The 17,347-nt window shown below is 41.4% G+C and overlaps 1 protein-coding gene and 1 non-coding gene across 3 annotated transcripts; both read right to left on the bottom strand.

Moving 5' to 3' along the window:
• Positions 1-1,467: 1,467 nt before the first annotated feature.
• Positions 1,468-17,225, bottom strand: RANBP1 (RAN binding protein 1). 2 transcript variants are annotated; one of them, XM_074973014.1, is made up of 6 exons: positions 17,069-17,225; positions 13,117-13,253; positions 8,858-9,015; positions 7,404-7,532; positions 3,039-3,104; positions 1,468-1,819 (listed from the first exon to the last, which is right to left on the bottom strand). In XM_074973014.1, the coding sequence occupies exons 1-6, from the start codon at positions 17,081-17,083 to the stop codon at positions 1,695-1,697; spliced, it is 630 nt and encodes a 209-aa protein (XP_074829115.1). In that variant the 5' UTR covers positions 17,084-17,225; the 3' UTR covers positions 1,468-1,694. The 2 variants fall into 2 exon arrangements, with proteins under 2 accessions (XP_074829115.1, XP_074829114.1); XM_074973013.1 differs by having other exon boundaries at positions 1,484-1,822; positions 17,069-17,224.
• On the bottom strand, positions 2,776-2,904 carry LOC141999663 (small nucleolar RNA SNORA77). The gene has a single exon (XR_012642053.1). It is a non-coding gene; the product is annotated as a small nucleolar RNA SNORA77 (small nucleolar RNA).
• Positions 17,226-17,347: the final 122 nt, after the last annotated feature.

Genomic DNA, 17,347 nt, shown 5'->3' with positions numbered 1-17,347 from the left:
GGTTTAAGTCTTCCAAAACTCTAGCAGTAGTTAGAAACTAAGATCTATTGCTAATAACCACTGTTAAGGGAGCAGCTTGAACCATAATACTTATTCCCATTTAAAGAGCATATTAACATTATATTCCATCTTGCATATTCAAATTATAGGTTTAATATTTTTGTAGTAGTATTAGGACCTCCTCATACTTTTCTAAAATGCAAGTATTTTATAACTCCACAAATTCTGGTAAAGTGATTGCAAGTTCTGAACACATCAGTGCCAAATTTAGAAAGTGACTGTTGGAGTGTATTGCTTACACCATTGTATTTCAAACTGTGGGAGGAGGTTATCTGGGGGTGTGACAATTGGGGCAAGGGGCTCCAGATGTCCAGGCTAGGGAGAGCATACAGGGAGGTTTGGGGCAAGAGAGAGTACATGCAGCCCCACCCATAGCCTGCTGCTTTCCATGCATCACTGACCACTGCAGTCTTCCTGAGGATTCCCTTGTTTGCTGCCCTGCACTCAGCCAGAAAGCCATAGCCCTGCAGGAATGAAAGGGAGGGTGAGAACCCCTGGTTCACTCTGCTATGGGCTTCTCCAGGGATGTCCAGCTGGGTCCTGCCATCTGCTTGTCTCAGTGAGTCACTTTCTGTCCTGGATGGGCAGGAGTAGGCGACCCTCTTACGCCACTCACATTGTGGTGGTGGGGCACACAGCAAAAACATGGGAAGCTCTGATTTGAGGAGCTCCATGGCATGTTGTCTAACGAGGTTAGATGCATCCCTAACATTAAGTAGATATATATATTAAAAAAAAAAAAATGTACTTCCTTAAGAGTCAGTGAATGGCACATCATGAGTGATCTATGGTCCTATCTACAATATATAAGTAGGTTTTATAAGTTGTTTTCTAACACAAACAGCACTCTTGATCCTTTAGCATGGTTAAAAGAGCTTTTGAAAGTCATTAAGACTTTTAAAAAGTAGCTTCCTACTTATCTTTTGTAATGAAAACCTACATGAGACTGTATTAAATTACATCCAATGCTAGTTCAAAGGATATCCTTTTCCACTACTGTCTGCCATAAGCGGCCATCATACCAGTGGAGTTGTGCCAGGAGAATAATAAATTCTACTATCCAGAATTCTGTGGCACTATAGCCTTCTAGGAAGCAACAGACATAGTGGTCTGCTAAAGAAAACTGTAGGTACCCTGTCAAGCAGGAACAATCCTCAATTAGCAAACACAAACAACCAAAACTGGTGTAAGAGGCCTGCTTAAGTCTACTAATTTAACTTAACATACAAGAAATGTCTGCATAATTTTACCAACAGGAAGGATTAAAATGCACTTAATCTAATCTGATTACATCACTTATATGGAGATACGCACCCTCAAATATGTAAACACCAAGTGCAAGAATTATAGTCACAAGTGTTTGAAGTGTACAGAAAACTCAGTTCTGTCCTTTGATGCTGTTTTCAAATTTGTTTTATTCACTCTTTTGGATGACTATAAATAAGTGTTTCCACTATGGAAAAGAAAGTTAGCACAGTACATTTTCATGACTGGGGAATGGATTTTCTGAAGACATCTTCAAAAGGGCAAAAGCTTAGAAAAAACAATCTGAATGTTGGAATTCAGTTCTTTATAAAGTCCCTTGTAAAAATTAAAAAAAAAATTAAGGAAAAAAACACAAGGCCCAAGATGATTTATTGCTTCTCTTCAATTTTTTCCTTGGTCTCTTCTTTCTTCTCAGATTTTTTGCTCTCTTCCTTTACAGAAAGCTCTTCTAATTTCTCAGCAACTTTGTCAGCACTATCATTTTTCTCTTTGCCTGCTAAGAGATTGTTTGAAGAAAAAAAGTTACACGCACAGTATGGTAGATTTAATTAACAATTGGAAAGCTGTATTAACTTGTTTTTCTAAAGAGAGTGTAAATTGGCTTTTGAAAGAGGATAAAGATGAAGTGTTTTTTGAACGCCTTGAACTCTCTGCCACACACCAAAATGATTCATACTGTTTCTTTTCCCTTGCTGATACATACCATGCCAAATGAAAGTAGACTCACTCCTTTCCCCCTCCTTTAAAACAAAAGCAAACAAACCAACCAAACAAAAAAAACCCAATCACTACACTAGGCCATAGCTTACTGACTAAATGGGATGCTACCCTTTGCAGTACCCTCATGAACAGTTTTTTGGATTGCTACAGGGTAACTACTGACAAGGCGTATTTTGTGGAATTGGATGGGCTGGTTCCACACAATATCCTTATTCTAATAAGGAGTTATTTGCAATTCAGGTCTCTATCCTCCTCTCTCCCGCCACTCCAACAGCTTTGCTTGAGTGAGAGAATACTAAGGCTACAGTTTACAAGGGAATTCAGTTCCCTGCATTGCCTAAACCACTCAGATTTCCGGAAGCATTTGAATTGCCGACCAGCAGGAGTCTATACTTTAGAAATTTAGAATGAAATTCTATCCGCTAAAGGAGTAATCTTCTATATGAAACTGAAGATATTTGTTCAGAGAGCTTCTCTCCATTATACGTGTTGTGTGTGTGTCATACAGAACCATCAAATTAAGTTGGTAAAGTTACTTTACAATTTAAACAAAGTGAACCAAGTTTCAAATGTTAGTTTAAAATATAATCCTGCAACTGGGGTATTTACTTGTGAACAAAGGTAAATTAAATAATTTAAAAAAAATCAGTATGGTAAAACTGCTACTCAAGTGTAGTATATATTTTCATTATTTATACAGAAAAGTCTTTCTATAATATTTGCCCTAAAAATTATGTCCCAGGAGCAATTGCAAGTCTTCTACAAGGAAAGAAGAGTTCTCAAACCATGGACCATTACTCTAGCAGACTGAAAAAGCCCCTGGACTGAAGATTGCAGTCAGGCACAGAGTGAGTCTGCCAAGAGACACCAAATATTACAATGAGCAATCTAAGGATATTCCCTCGCCCCCACCATAGACATTAAAAACTTGGAAAAGGAGGACAAAACAGTGCAATACTCATCTAAATTCCAAGCGAAGATTAACATCTTACCCTTCTTTGCTCCCTTGTCTACCTCATTCCTGCATTCTTCAAATTTTGCTTTGAATTTCTGTGCATCTGTTTGAAAGAAATAATTTAAGGTAATGAAGAAACATTTTATGTACAATGCCTCTATTCTTTAGATCTATTTGTTCTGAAACAAAGACATTTATCCTGAAACAAATTCATTTCTACATGTTAGTTTGACTGCCTTTTTAGTCTAGAAATATGCACTTAGTGGATTTCATCTTAGTTCAAGTCATCTTAAGTATACAGGCTTCAATTATTTCTCATTATTTATACTCTCCAAAGAAAGCAATGCATGTTGCACTTTTGAGTGGGTTTTCTACAATGTTCTCATCTTAAGCTTCTGCTGCTAAGTGCTATTTTAAGCTTACTAGGCATTCACATTAGAAGTCTACCTACCACACATTCTTGTTCAGTCAGAGGTCAGGGACTGAGAGGACCATTGACATTTATTTTCTCACACCTAGAGATCGTTCTGCCAGTATACAGCTAAGGAGGAACGGCAAGTTTGCACCATCACTACCTATACTGCACCTGAAGGGAGAATTTCAGTCTCCTGAGTTGAAAATCCAGTCCATTTCATGAGCACAAACTGTACTTTAAAAACCAAAAACAAAAACCAAACACCACCACCACCACACAATGCCATCAATAAAAAGATGCAGGTAACATGGTTCAAGTTACAGCTAACCAGAATTCTTTTGAAGACAAGCTACATCAATACATTTCAGTCTAAGTGATTGGTTCTGAATAGTTCCATTTCAAAGATAGAAACTTTCTGATAATGGCTGCTATCAGTCCTATTACAATAAGCATCCCTCCAACCCTTTCTAACTGAAATAATTTGAGAAGCAGATAACCACAGTCAAGTCACTCTCAAATAGAACTAGAAAGGATAATTTGATAAGCCCACATTGAGATAGCATGACTGGCCACTTGAGGTCACTATTGCTCCACAGGAAAATGCACATTTTTAAAGACTGAACATGAAGCCAGAGGTTTTTTAGAATCTCTTTGGAGTGTGCACCCTCCTCATGGATTTTCAGAGCTTCTTTGAAAGGGAGTTCATCGTGCATAGTGACACCCCCTGACAGGACCAGAAACTGAACTTTAATTAAAAAGACCAGAAGTACTTGTGGCACCTTAGAGACTAACAAATTTATTAGAGCATAAGCTTTCATGGGCTACAGCCTACTTCATCAGATGCACAGAATGGAACATATAATAAGAGATATAGATATATATGTACACACACACACACACACACACACACAAAAGGTGGAAGTTGCCATACAAACTGTAAGAGGCTAATTAAGATGAGCTATTATCAGCAGGAGGAAAAAAAACATTTTTGTAGTGATAATCAAGATGGCCCATTTAGACAGTTGACAAGAAGGTGTGAGGATACTTAACAGAGGGAAATAGATTCAATGTGTGTAATGACCCAGGCACTCCCATAAAACATAGATCCATGCTTATGCTCTAATAAATTTGCTAGTCTCTAAGATGTCACAAGTACTCCTGTTCTTTTTGCGGATACAGACTAACACGGCTGCTACTCTAAACCTTAACTTTAGTTCTTTGTCTATGAACCCAAGAAGGAACTCCACTAATAGTTTGCTTTCTATCCCCTCATATCTGCTACTGCAAGGCAGCGTGTAAAGGAAGCAATGAAAGCCCTCAGTCACCCCACTCCCTAACTCAGAGATAACGTTAAAATCCCAAACCTAAGCTTATTCTTTTAAGTAGACTTTTTTTGGTAGGGGATTCAGGGGTTTAAATAGAAGGCTTGGTTTCAGTGAAAGTTTGCCTGAAGAAGAAAGGATGCTTTATTAGAAAGGTGAAACTGAAGAAAACATTGTTTGCCAACATGTGTTAATATGGATCGGCCACAAGGTGCCAACTGTGCAATGGAACATGTTGGTAGTATTTTTGTTTACTACCATCTTACCTTCCTCTTATGTGCCAAGCTAGACATTTTAATGTGGCTAACCCACTGGCACATGCAAACCTGAAAGTTATCTGGGATGCACAATAAGAAGCCAGCAGTTATAATGGTCTTTGACAGTCACACACTGTTTGCTGCATTAACTGCTTAAGGGCTAGTGAGAATAGCTGGATCTAGAAGTCCTTCACCCCTTACAAGAGCTACCACTAGACTAGACAGGAGCCAGAAGAGAAAGATTAAGCTGGTTGTGCAGCCACCATGGGATTCTCCTTGGATGCCTGAGTCACAGGCAGAAGGGCTTTTAGCAGCCCCAGAGAGCAGTTCACTAACCCAGTAGCCATCGGGTGGGGGGGGGTGGTGGTGAGAAGGGAAGAAGTGTGGCAGCCATTTTGTTTTCCAAGTCTCATTTTATTTCTCATACAATTAGTTTTGCATGTTCTATTTAGGAATGAATGCAGTCTGGCATTCCATGTAGGGAATTCCAGGCAAACCACTACAATTTGTCGTCACTTATTTTGGCGTTTGTAAGGTAGTTGTGGCAGAGAGTGGCTTCCATGCTATGTCTGTATAGTCCCTAACCACTCCTGGCTGGGGTACTCAGGTGCTACCAAGATACAAATAATTTCACCTCTAATTCCCTAAATCATGGCATCTATTCTCCTAAGTTACCTAGAGGAGATACTGCACAGTCAAATTTGTTTTTATATTTTGAATAGATGAGAGAATTTGCCTGTTCTGACCACAGATATGAGATACTCCCTTCAACAGGAGTGTGATTCCTCCACAGTGCTCAAAGCCTTTCATTAACATAAAATAACAGAACCAGAATCTTGCACCATCTCTCTGAATGGTCAAACTATACTAACCTTTGGGAGCATTGTAGCAAATAATATATAACTTTAAATAAACTTTAGTCTAGAAAGATTTACTATAACCTATCGTCCAAGTTAACCGTGGTTGTTAGGATTACCATATTCCACTTAGAGGATATTTCATTTGATATGTTAGAAGGAAGAGACAAATGGATATTAACACCTAGTACTTTTTCAGTGTAGCAGTCAGTAAAGTATGTGATTCTAAGGGAGATGCGCCTGAATGAAAGATTTAATACAAGGTAATAATTTCCATACAGTATTTGTAAGGTCACAAATCAGAGGTTCTCAAACTGTGGTCTGCAAACTCCATTCAGGTGGTCCGCGGATAGATCCCTCTAAGGTTTGTGCCTGGGTGGCCGCACACAAGAAAATAAAGGGCCACCCACCTAATTAGTGGAGCTGCACAGGCATGGCTCCACTAATTAGGTGCCTGGACCCTGGAGAAGACACACATGTAAGGTGAGGTGGTGGCCTTGGGGGAAACAGAGGGTAAGTGGGAAAGGGCAGTGGGAATTTGGGACGTGCAGGGCAGCGGCGGCCAGAGAAAGAGGAGACTTCCCCAGCTCCAGGGCTGTGGCTGCCAGGGAGAAACGGCCCTCCTTCCCAGCCCCAGCTCAGAGGCTGCTGCAGCAGGGGAGAGAGGGCACATCCATCACATTAGAAAGGTAAGACTACTGATATTAAAATAGGAGTTGTGCGCTTTTATTTGTAGAACAAAAAACGTTAAAGGTTGGGTTTTTTTTTTTTTTTTTTTTAAATATAGCGCTTTTATCCAAAGCGCTTTACAATAGTTAGCTAACGGTACAAATGACATTTGGAAAGATCATTAAGTGGTCCGCTGAGACCCTCAGTAATTTTCAAGTGGTCCGTGAAAACAAACAAACAAACAAACAAAACAAACCACACATTTGAGAACCACTGCCACAAATTTAATCTTCATTAAAACATGAAGTTGAGGTAATTAATGAAAGTAAGGTGAATACACTGGTTGAAGTCCTGGAGTTATATTGTATTAAAATTATTTGGAAACACTAAGAAGCTCTCTTGAAAACAAAGTGTCAGCACACTTATCAAGGCAACCCCCCCACCCCGCCCAAAAAAACCCAAAAAAACCCCACACACCAAGAAAGTTATAAAGATGGTGTTGGATGGAAGGTGGAGGATAACTGCTCTATTTATCTACATATTCAGAGCATTACTAATTAACCAGTTGCACTCTGAATTATTTCTGCTGCAGTACTATTTAGAGAGAAGGGACTGTCCTAGACAAATATTAGGGTGGCTTTCTATGGACAAATGAGGCTTTTTTCTCCCCTCATCCCATTTTGAGTGCTTACAGCCAGTGGGATAGATTCTTTAAAAAGACAGGGAATATTTATTCTTTTCTACCATGGGAGCTACAAAAGGTAGTGGTAACTACTTTCATACATTTACTGTAGAATACTGTGCAGTATTAAATGGCCCAAGGTTACTTCCTAAAGCAGATAGTATAGTATCAAAAGAAACTGATCTTGTGCCATCACTCACTTTCTGCATTTAGGAACCGGATTGCCAAAAGTTCAGGTTTAGGGCTTTCATCTGCAAAGTCAGCATGTGTGTTCCAAACCCATGCCCTGTCACTTCCAGCATTAGGCTTCAGCTCCATTAAAGGTGTAACTACAAAGAAAAAGAACTGATTAGTCCTAGCTCCATATAACATTTTGAAATACATTTCCACATAAGCCCCACAAGTACCTTAAGTCAGCTCTTAGTAAGATGAAGTAAATAAAAGATTTTATAACTCACAAGGGATTGTAATGTAAAGTTATTTCTAGCTGAAATGGAGGGAAGGGAAAAAAGGATGGTGCCCATATTGTTCTGTCCTGTGTCCCAGAACAATCTGTAATGGGAGGCCAATACTGCCAGAGTGCTAACCACACACTTCTATTCAACTCCCCCCCTCCCCCCAAAAGGTCATAGTTCCAATTTAATACCATTTTAGAATGCAATGTTCCCCTACTGAAAGGCCAATGGTCTAAAAAGTACTTTTAGATAGTGGCCAATACGTATGCTTCAAAGGAAGGTACAAAAGCATCCAAATAAAATAGTAAAGTTTCTTCCTTTCTGCTGCTGGTAATCTTACGTATTATAGACAGCACTTAGCTTTCCTCTGAGATTATTCATGTAAGTGATTTCTCCCTCCTCCCTTTATGCCATCTTAAAATTCTGTTTCAATATCCTGCGACAACAAACTACAAATATTCAACATAGAACAGTATCTTTTTAACTGCCTTGTTACGTTTGCTTACCCTTTTCTGGGGCAAGTGCACTAAACTAGAGAAACTGTAGTTTCAGCAGAAGTCACAAGCTTGATGAACCCTTTGTTCCAATTTTTGTTCATCCCCGGGCCTTTTATTTAGTGTATATAGTAAGTACAGGGACCACAGACAAATAGAATGCTAAAATGCTATTTCCAATTATACTTTTCAGTTGCTTCAAACATCTCCCTTCAGCAAAACTTCCCATGTCTGATTTCTGTTCAAACAATTTTTTCCTAAACTTGTGTCAAGACAATCCTTTCAGCCATCTAAATGATTTCAGCAGAAGAGTTATTTTCTGCTTTAAATAAGTTTGAGACTTTGCAGAACTTACATACTCCACATTGCTAGATCTCCTTGAAAATGAATGAGCACCCAAAGAGACTTCATTACAAAACTAAAATATGCAACAAAGTATTTTGATGCCTCTAATTTACTAGATTGTAAATATATTTACCTGTAGTATTATAGAACTGTGCACAATTAATAAGTTAAACGGGCATCAAACTGGATGCATACACAGAACTCGTCTATTTACTGATGTTAGACCACTGGCCCATTCTGCCAAGCCATTTTTAGGGTTAAAAAAACCTGCACGAATCCTATAAGACTTGATAACTATATTGCACATAAAAATAGGTGACAGGCAAAGGGAAGTTATGGGAAATAATGGAACAAACATACTATAATGATTTGCACAGATTTTTAGGGTTTTATCTCTCCTCATGAGAAGGCGAATTGTTCCCTTCTCCCTGTGCTTCAGGAGTTTCACATCCCCGGTTCCTCGTTCTTTCCACTCTGGAAGATCATTTTCTGATGCAAATCGAAACAGCTTTGCTCGCCTTGAGAAAGAGAGAGCAAGAGATCAGAGTTTGTATGCAAGAACAAACCATGCTGAATAAAAGGTCCCTAAGCCCACCTGTCTTAGGTGAAAGTTAAGATTCCACAGAGGTTTCAGGAGAGAGAAAATAAATCCAGAGTCCTCACCAAAAAATTAGAGTTCAAGATGACAGATTTTCTAGGCAAATTGAGCACCATGCTATCAGTAGTCAATGCACTAGTTCAGGACAGAATACTGTATGAATGGAGTCATTAAAAAAAAAACTTCACTGCCCCACAAAAATGTTGCTGAAAGAACGTCTGTGTAATTCCAAGACAGGTCCATATCAGCACTGAATTTATTCCATCAAAAAGTGAATTTCATGATTTTTTTAATCGTAGAGTACATGGATTTAAGTTACAGAAGAGATGTGTTACTGTCATATATATTTGGAATGAAATTAGTGCACTGAAATTACAACCAATGATTCAACAAAAACAAAAATGAAGCCAGCCATGTTGGCCTATTTTCATGGCAGTTTGTTAATTAACAAACTTGTTAAAGGAGAGACGAACATTTAAAAGTAGTTGCCCAGCCTCTTTTCCAGATCCGTTATTTTCTCCAGCTATCTACTTGTCGGGGAATTCTGCACCACTGCACATGCGCAGAAACATGTCCCCCCACAGATTTTTTTTTGCTTCCCTGCAGAAAAATGGTTTCTGTGGGGAAGCAAAGAGAAACTGCACCAGTGCTCACTCACCCTCTCTGGCAGCACAGACGCATCTGTTCGGGCAGCTGGGGGAGAGGTAAGTCAGCACGAGTGTGTGTGTGGGGGTGTCTGTGGATGCCTTGGCTGCCCAGGGACGATAGTCCTGATGGGGCAGAGAAGGGGGTGGGGACGGAGACAGAGTTCCCCCTCCCCTACATGGAGCAGCCAGGGCTGGGTCAGATCAACCCCCAGAAACCTCCCCCGGCTGCAGGAAGCTCTGTAGGTAGTGGGAAGTGGGGTCTGGGTGCGGGGGAAGGGTGTATGTGTGTTCCAGGTGGGGTGGGACTAGGGGAGTACAGACGCACAGGGGATGGGCGGGGAGGGGTGAGCAGCTCCCTGTAGAATGACCCCTCCTCCCACAGTTTAGGAGCGATGGGGCCAGGAAGTAAGGGGGAGGAGTCACTGTACAGGGAGCTGCTCCTGTCTGCCCAACCCCCCTGCATCTGGACCCCACCCCACTGCCGAAACTCAGCCCCCTGCACCTGGAATCCATCCCCACTGAGCCCACCCCTTACATTGGGACCCCCCCCCTCCGATCCCTACCCCACCAAGCCCCACTCCACTTACACCCAGACCCCCCGCTGAGTCCACCCCCACCATCTTCACCTGGACTCCTCAGCAAGGTCCCATTCCCCCTGCACCGAGAATCCCCCAACAAGTCCATGTGCATCCAGATCCCCCCCGACCCCCACACCAATCTGTCCGCACACAAATTGTACCACACAGAACCCTGGTAGTCTTGAGGGAATTCTGCACCAAAAGTTAAAAATTCTGTACCAAAACATTAAAATCCTGCATATTTTGTCAAAACAACAGTAACACATTAACAATATGATCACACCATTTTCAGTTATTTGTTGAAAAGTGTTTTGAAATAAATTATGAAAATAATTTAAAACGGTGAGATTATATTGTGTTATTTTGACAAATAAAACGTACAGAATTTTATAATATTGTGTGCAGAATTTAATTTTTTGGCAGTTTTACTCCTGAGGCAATTCTATCTCACATACCACCAACAGTTCCATTTAGGAGGGTGTTTTCCAACCCAATATATTAATGTAAATGCTTTGCATTCAAAGTTAATTCAGTCTTACAATTCTTTCATTTAAACTTTAGTGCTTGTTTCCCTCCCAATTCACAAGGTGGACTTTTGTGCCCTTCTATAAGGGCTACAGGATTGATATCCTAATTGGAAAGAAAAAGCAGACTAATTCTTAGAGTGTACTGCTTTTCTGATGTAAACAAAAAGGTACCAAGCTAAGAGCATACCTTGTTTTAGATTGGTTAGCTAAAAATGTAGTATTCCTACCTAAAAAACTTTCAGATCAAATCAAGACATCTTCTTCCTAACACTAAGGCTGAGCAAGACAAGATTACCGCATGAATATTTTTAAAGCAAAAGGTCGATTCCCTTTGTGTTTAGGGATCTCAGATCCATGTCAATACTATAACTTGGCAAGTAATCCCTTTATTGGGAGTAATTTTGACCTTCAAACAGAGCCATACTGTAGGATCAGGTGTCTCACAATGTAACTATAACACAATTTGGTTAGTGTTTACCAGTTAACAGGAGTGCGCAAGTCCCTGGATCCCAGTGTTCCATATACCCAAGGAATAAATACTTCACTCCCTTAAACTATCCCTCGTTGCTTTCTACCCTCAGAATCTCAATTTGTAGTTACTGTCCAACACAGAGGAAAGGGAGATTGAGTGTTGCTCTGCAGAGGCAATATAAATAGGACCCCCCCCCCCCCCCCCCAATGTAAGTAACTCCCTTCTCTCCTTCAAAAACAATGCCTTCACAAAGCCCTTAGTGTAGGAGATTATGTAGCAGTGACTTCTCTGTAAAGGTAGGCCAAGGAACTCTGCTAATGGAACTGATTAATATGTATCTTCTTGATACTACAATGAAGTTGTGACTCGAAAAGATATAAGTAGGACAACGTATTTATGAAATAAGGTAGGTGGGGCCCCCCACATCAGTGTCTGCAATTGAGCTGCAGAGAAAGTTTTCACTTTAAACTAAGAGTCTAAAGGAAGTAGTCAGGAGTTAATGTGATAGAATTTGAACAACCTGCACTCTCTACCACAGCCTTGTGGGGAGATTGAGTCCTATGCTGCAGCCAGGTCAGTCTGACATGCATCCTAATGCAGATCAACTACCTGGATTCAAGGTGGCTTATTTTTTGGAACCCTAAGATTCAGGAAAGCCCAGAGCACTGGCATCCAGCCAGGTCTCAGCAAATTTGTCAAAACACTTCCTTTTGCTGTACAACATATTGAACTGCTGGCACCTTAACAGCTTTCCTAAACTCTATTTAAAGGACCCTCTGATCCTTAGCAGAATATATTCCAGTGTTTCTTTAGGGGTTGTTTTTATAAGAGAATGGCTTCTTTCATCTGGGTCTGCACATCACTTGGCATACAGAAAAGTTTAGTGGTCACACTCCTCATGCAGGTCAATTTTTGGAGATTTTCTCCAAAGAACCATGTGTTATCAGAGTCTCTTACAGGAGCACACTCTGGAACGAAGCTTGAAAATGACTACTTTTGGCCATCTGACTTTTCCCAAATGGACTTCATGCCTATTTGAAGCAGCAGCATCATGGAGCAAGAGGAATGCATCTTAGCTCCTGTGCTACATACACTTCTCTCTACAGAGGTCTCCAGCTTAGGAAAAGTTCAAGGAATTCTACAAAATTTAAACTTAGATTAAGCCAGTTTGTCCAGTTTTCTAATCATATAACTATTACAATTTGATGTCTGCTAACACAATGGAAAGAGCAAGAGGTGTTTCTATAACTGCTCCAGATGATGGCAGAAGGGAACCATTGAAGAGTTAGAGAGGGTGGAGCATTAACACCTCAAATCTATAAAATATTGATTCAGTAAGCAAGCAGACAGCTTCTACTGGGGGGGGGGAGGGGCAGGGAGGAAGATGGGCGGAGGAAGTGTCACAATGACCCAAATATTTAAGCACAGAATAGGACATGTTAATTTTAAAAAAAGAAAAACCTAATTTGTGACACAGTTACACATCTCTAGACCCAACATTTTTGCACAATTCAAGTTAACAGGTTTAAATTTTTTCAAATCCAAACTTTTCCACTATCCATTAGATATCATTAGAGAGTCAGGATTTCATCATGTTACACTATATCAGCCCCAACACTCCAGGGGCACAGACATTAGTCATATCAAGTGCTATTTTCTTTCTACTAGTACTTCATTGTCTTAGGCAAGTACCCCTGTGTGGTGTTTTGCAACAAGCTACCTTCCTACCTTTTATTAGTGTTTTTCATAGTTTAAAAGCAACTAGTGTTTAGAGACCTACCCAGTGCAAGTACTTACATCTTAAAGAGTTCTTCCTCATCCTCCTCAAGGGTCTTGATCTCTTGTTCAGGAAGGGAAACTATGGGCTCAAATTGAGGATCATGGTTAGAATCATCTGCGTTTTCAGTTGAGGTGTCATGTTCCTCATGAGTTTCCTGTGAAAATAATGCAAATTTTAAGAACAGTTCTGCAGTGGCTACATCTGTATTTAACATGTGTTACCAAAGGTATTTAGGAACTACTCTGAATGTTCCAACTACAGATACACTAACTAAATTTTATTCAGCCTTTTAAAATATGCAGATTTCCTTCACATTAGTGAAACATAGGAACACTCACCCAGGAGTCTAAGGACTTATCTACATACTCCACAGATGCGCACCAGCTGTGGTGTAAATTCTAGTGCACACCAGAGTATGGCACACTGACTGTGGATCTTACTGGTGGACACTAAAAGCTCTCTAACACAAACTGATGTAGTCCCATTTGAAATGGGACTACATCAACATGCACTAGGGAACTTTTAGCACATTTCACTTTTAGTGCCCCAGCCCTGATCCCCCTCCCACTTTCCGAACCCCTCAATCCCAACCTGGAGCCCCCTCCTGCACCCCATATCCCCAGCCCCACCTAGAGCCTGCAGCCCTCACCTTAACCCCCTGCCCCAGCCCAGAACCCCCTCCTGCACCACAGACTCCTCATTTCTGGCCCCACCCCAGAACCCTCACCACAACCCCAATTTTGTGAGCATTCATGGCCTGCCATACAATTTCCATACCCAGATGTGGCCCTTGGGCCAAAAAGTTTGCCCACACCTTCCCTACCCAAAAGCAGTAAAGAAACTATTCATACAGAAGGACTCTAGTCACAGTGGAAATAGTGAGGACAGAAAATTTCTAAAAGTTTTTTGAAAATAAAAAGGTTTTGGTTTGTGTGTCATAAAGCATTGCGCTAGCTCTTTGAAAACAAAAATCAAGATTTCCTTTTATATTGTAGATCCCTGCCATGAAGAAAGAGAAAGGATGCATATTTGGAGAAACAGGGGGCACACAGAGTCCAGGGCATAAGAGCGTAGATGGAGGAGTTACAAAAGTCCTTGAAATAGAGGGGGGATGGGAGAATGGCACACAGGGACCTTGTGGGGTGGAACAGATGAACACAGAGTCCCCTGGTTTGTGCGATTAGCTTGGCCAACAGAAAGCAAGAGATACCCTCTCCCTAGTATTCTCACAGTAAAACAATTAAGATAACATAGCTACAATGTTCCTTTAAAAAATTAAGCTGACCAATTAACCATCAAAAGATCTAAAGCAACACCACTAAGTCTGGCTTTTAGCTATAACACAACCTTGTAATACGAGAACAGTATCAAAATGTCTCAGGTTAAAAGAATGTTGGTATTCTTGCAATGTTAGAGATATTTAAATATTACACTGATTTTATTTTTAAATCTTGATTAAAGTATTGGCTGGAAACCTAGAATTAGCAAACTAGCCTAAGGCTATGAAAAACTGTTCCCCTATTTTTGGTTTTGGATAATATGTTTTAAGTTATTGAAGTAGTACTCCCTCCTACAGGTTTACAGTTAACTTTAGATGCTGAAGTTCACAAGTTCAGAGTCATCTACATTATAAGGATCCCATACAACTTAAGGAGCATACTTATCACCACATCCATATCTGTTTTTATCATTTAAGTTATTGGTTTTGAGACACTGTGCACTCAAAGCAGGTTATTTTTAAAGGAACAAGATCTGTATATTAAGGAAATATTAAGATACAGAGATTTAAAAAACCCTCAAAATGAAATTGTCATGGTACGTGAAATTTAAGAAAAGTGACATTTTTCATGAGAATGTTGGGTTCAAATATACAATTAGTGTTTTCAAATTATATGACTTTGTATGTCCAACATAATATAGTAGCTTAATATCAATAGGGAACAAGAAGACTGACAGCTGCAACAGGAGCTCTTCTATAACATTGGGTCAATTCATGCTTCAAAATATTTGACTGGATAAATGAGAGAAAGGACATTTACTAATACAGCTTAAGTAACTGTGTTGGGAGAAAGAAAAAAAGTGTGAAGTTCTGTAAAAACCATTCATGGCCTTCTTGAAAAATTCCATTAAAAATATTAGATACACAGTGGGATGCTATATCCATTTGAATTTAAAATTTCTGTATGCATTTTAATTATAACACCTAAGATCACAATGGTGCACGTATGATCAGTTTATCTTACTGAAAAGATCTTATAAATGTCATTAGAGGAGGAAAACCCAAGATGTCAGCACATACCATTTAAAGAGTGCTCTATCAGAAATTTTAAAAAGTTAAGTTGAGAATACCCCTTTAATACACACGCAAAATGTAGACAGTTTTAGATATGGCTTTATACACAGAGTTAGTATCACACAACTGAATTTCCAATTAAACACTTTACCCTGCAGCTATGTTGTCTTTGTTCTTGACTTAATTTTAATATATATGAATCACTAAAAGACTTCTCACTTAAGAAGCCAAGAAATGAAATGTGGTTCTTCTATAGCCAAAGAAGCCACAAGAATATTCCAGAAGTCTAGCAAACAGTTTCTTTGCAACACAGGGAGGGAGAAAGCATGGTCTTATGGTTAAGGCATTAGCAAGGGACTCGAGATCTTAATTCAATTCCAGCTCTGCCACAGACTATGAGATCTTGGTCAAATCACTTAGTATCTGTGCCTGTTCTTTATCTGGAAAATGAAGATAATTATTCTATTCTTCCTCACTACTGGTAGTTTAGATTATAAACTCTGGGCAGATACTGTCTCTCACTAGGTGTATGTACAACACACAGCACAACAGGGCCCCCAGCTTGGTCGGTGCTTTTATTGTTACTGGAATACAAGTAATGGTTCGACAGGAAACAAAGGTTAGTTCAAAGATGCTACAACACACCTTTTGGTGACACCTGTTGAATGTCACCAGTGTTCTAGCACACAAGAAAATGGAGAACAGCCACAGTAATAGAACTGTGATAGAAGAATAGCTGCAGTACACTGCACCAAGACCTGATGGTTTCCAAGAGAAGGGGGAAAACATCCCAGAGAGAACACAGGCCAGGCTTGTAGAACTGACTCCAGCACTGAGATAAACAAACCTCATTGCAGAGATAACTGATCCCTTTATTCCGCCCCCACTTCGATTCCCTGCAGGCGCCACAAGAAAATCTTAAGTAACAATAAGCACATGTTAGAGGGGGCGAAAGAAAACGAATCCCAGTATTGCGATAAAATCCCACCCATCCGCGATATAAAAAGCACGTGGTAGTCTAGGATGACTAGCCCCGGCCCTGTCGATAACATGGGGGGGGGGGGGGCTCCTTCAAAAGCTCCTGAGTCATAAACCAGATTGTGGCGCCTGCGGAGGCTCAAACGCCCGCTTGGGGCAGAGCCGACACCGCTGCAGGACGAGGAGCCAGAGTGAGGCGGAAAGGGATGTCACCATCCGTCTCGGCCCCGGCCGCCGAGTGATGGGCCCAGCAAGAGACCGGCACGCACGTGTGGGCGGGCAGCCCCCTGCACGGCGAATGCCCGACCCCACGTGCATCTAGGGATGCTGGGTGAAAAGCCACCCAGGCCCCCTTTCCCGCCAAGACAAGGCCGCCCTCCTATCTCCCTCCTCAGCCCCCGCTCTCCTCTACGCGCTCGGCCTCGGGTCCCTCACCACGAGTCCCCTAAACCCCGCTGCTCTCCCGGACAGCCTCGCTACTCTGCGGGGCCCCTCACCCGACCGGCCCGCGGGCTTCTCACCCATCTGTTCCCCACTGCGTCTCCAGGCCCCCATCCACCGTCTCAGCCCACCCTAGCCCACTTCCTCAGCGCCAGGCCGCCCCACGCCACCTCCGGCTCCCGAGCCCCAGGCCGCCCCAGCGCTGCCCATGGAGCCCCTCCGCCCCAGATTGGTGAGGGAAGCATCGGCATCCTCACCTTGGTCTCCGCCATGGGGCTGGGAGGTGGCGCTGCTCCTAGACTAGACTCGTTCGCGTCGCTCTCTCCCCCCACCGCAGCTTTGGCGCTGAATTTCCTGCTTGCCGCTCCCCGCCCCCTCCCGCTTTTACCTCATTCCCGCAGCCCGCGCCGCCGTTGCCGCAAGGCCTGATGGGAAACGCCTACTTTACCCCGCTCCCTTTCTCTCTTGTAATGCCGCTAGCCGTAGGCGGCAGGGTGACCCCTCCCCCTAGTATTAGCCTTTTCGTGGTACTGAAT

Source organism: Natator depressus, chromosome 15, assembly GCF_965152275.1.
Source record: "Natator depressus isolate rNatDep1 chromosome 15, rNatDep2.hap1, whole genome shotgun sequence".
In the NCBI taxonomy this organism is placed as follows: domain Eukaryota; kingdom Metazoa; phylum Chordata; order Testudines; family Cheloniidae; genus Natator; species Natator depressus.
Note: the sequence above shows the minus strand (reverse complement) of the source record. Positions and strands in the feature narration are given on the sequence as shown.

What these genes read in the sequence shown, in the direction of transcription:
- RANBP1 (XM_074973013.1), bottom strand. An exon ending in CCGGTTCCTAAATGCAGAAA is followed by an intron (nt 3,105 to 7,403) that starts GTGAGTGATGGC and finishes TCTTTCAAACAG; the next exon opens with ATGCACAGAAATTCAAAGCA. An exon ending in AGACAAGGGAGCAAAGAAGG is followed by an intron (nt 1,823 to 3,038) that starts GTAAGATGTTAA and finishes ACAATCTCTTAG; the next exon opens with CAGGCAAAGAGAAAAATGAT.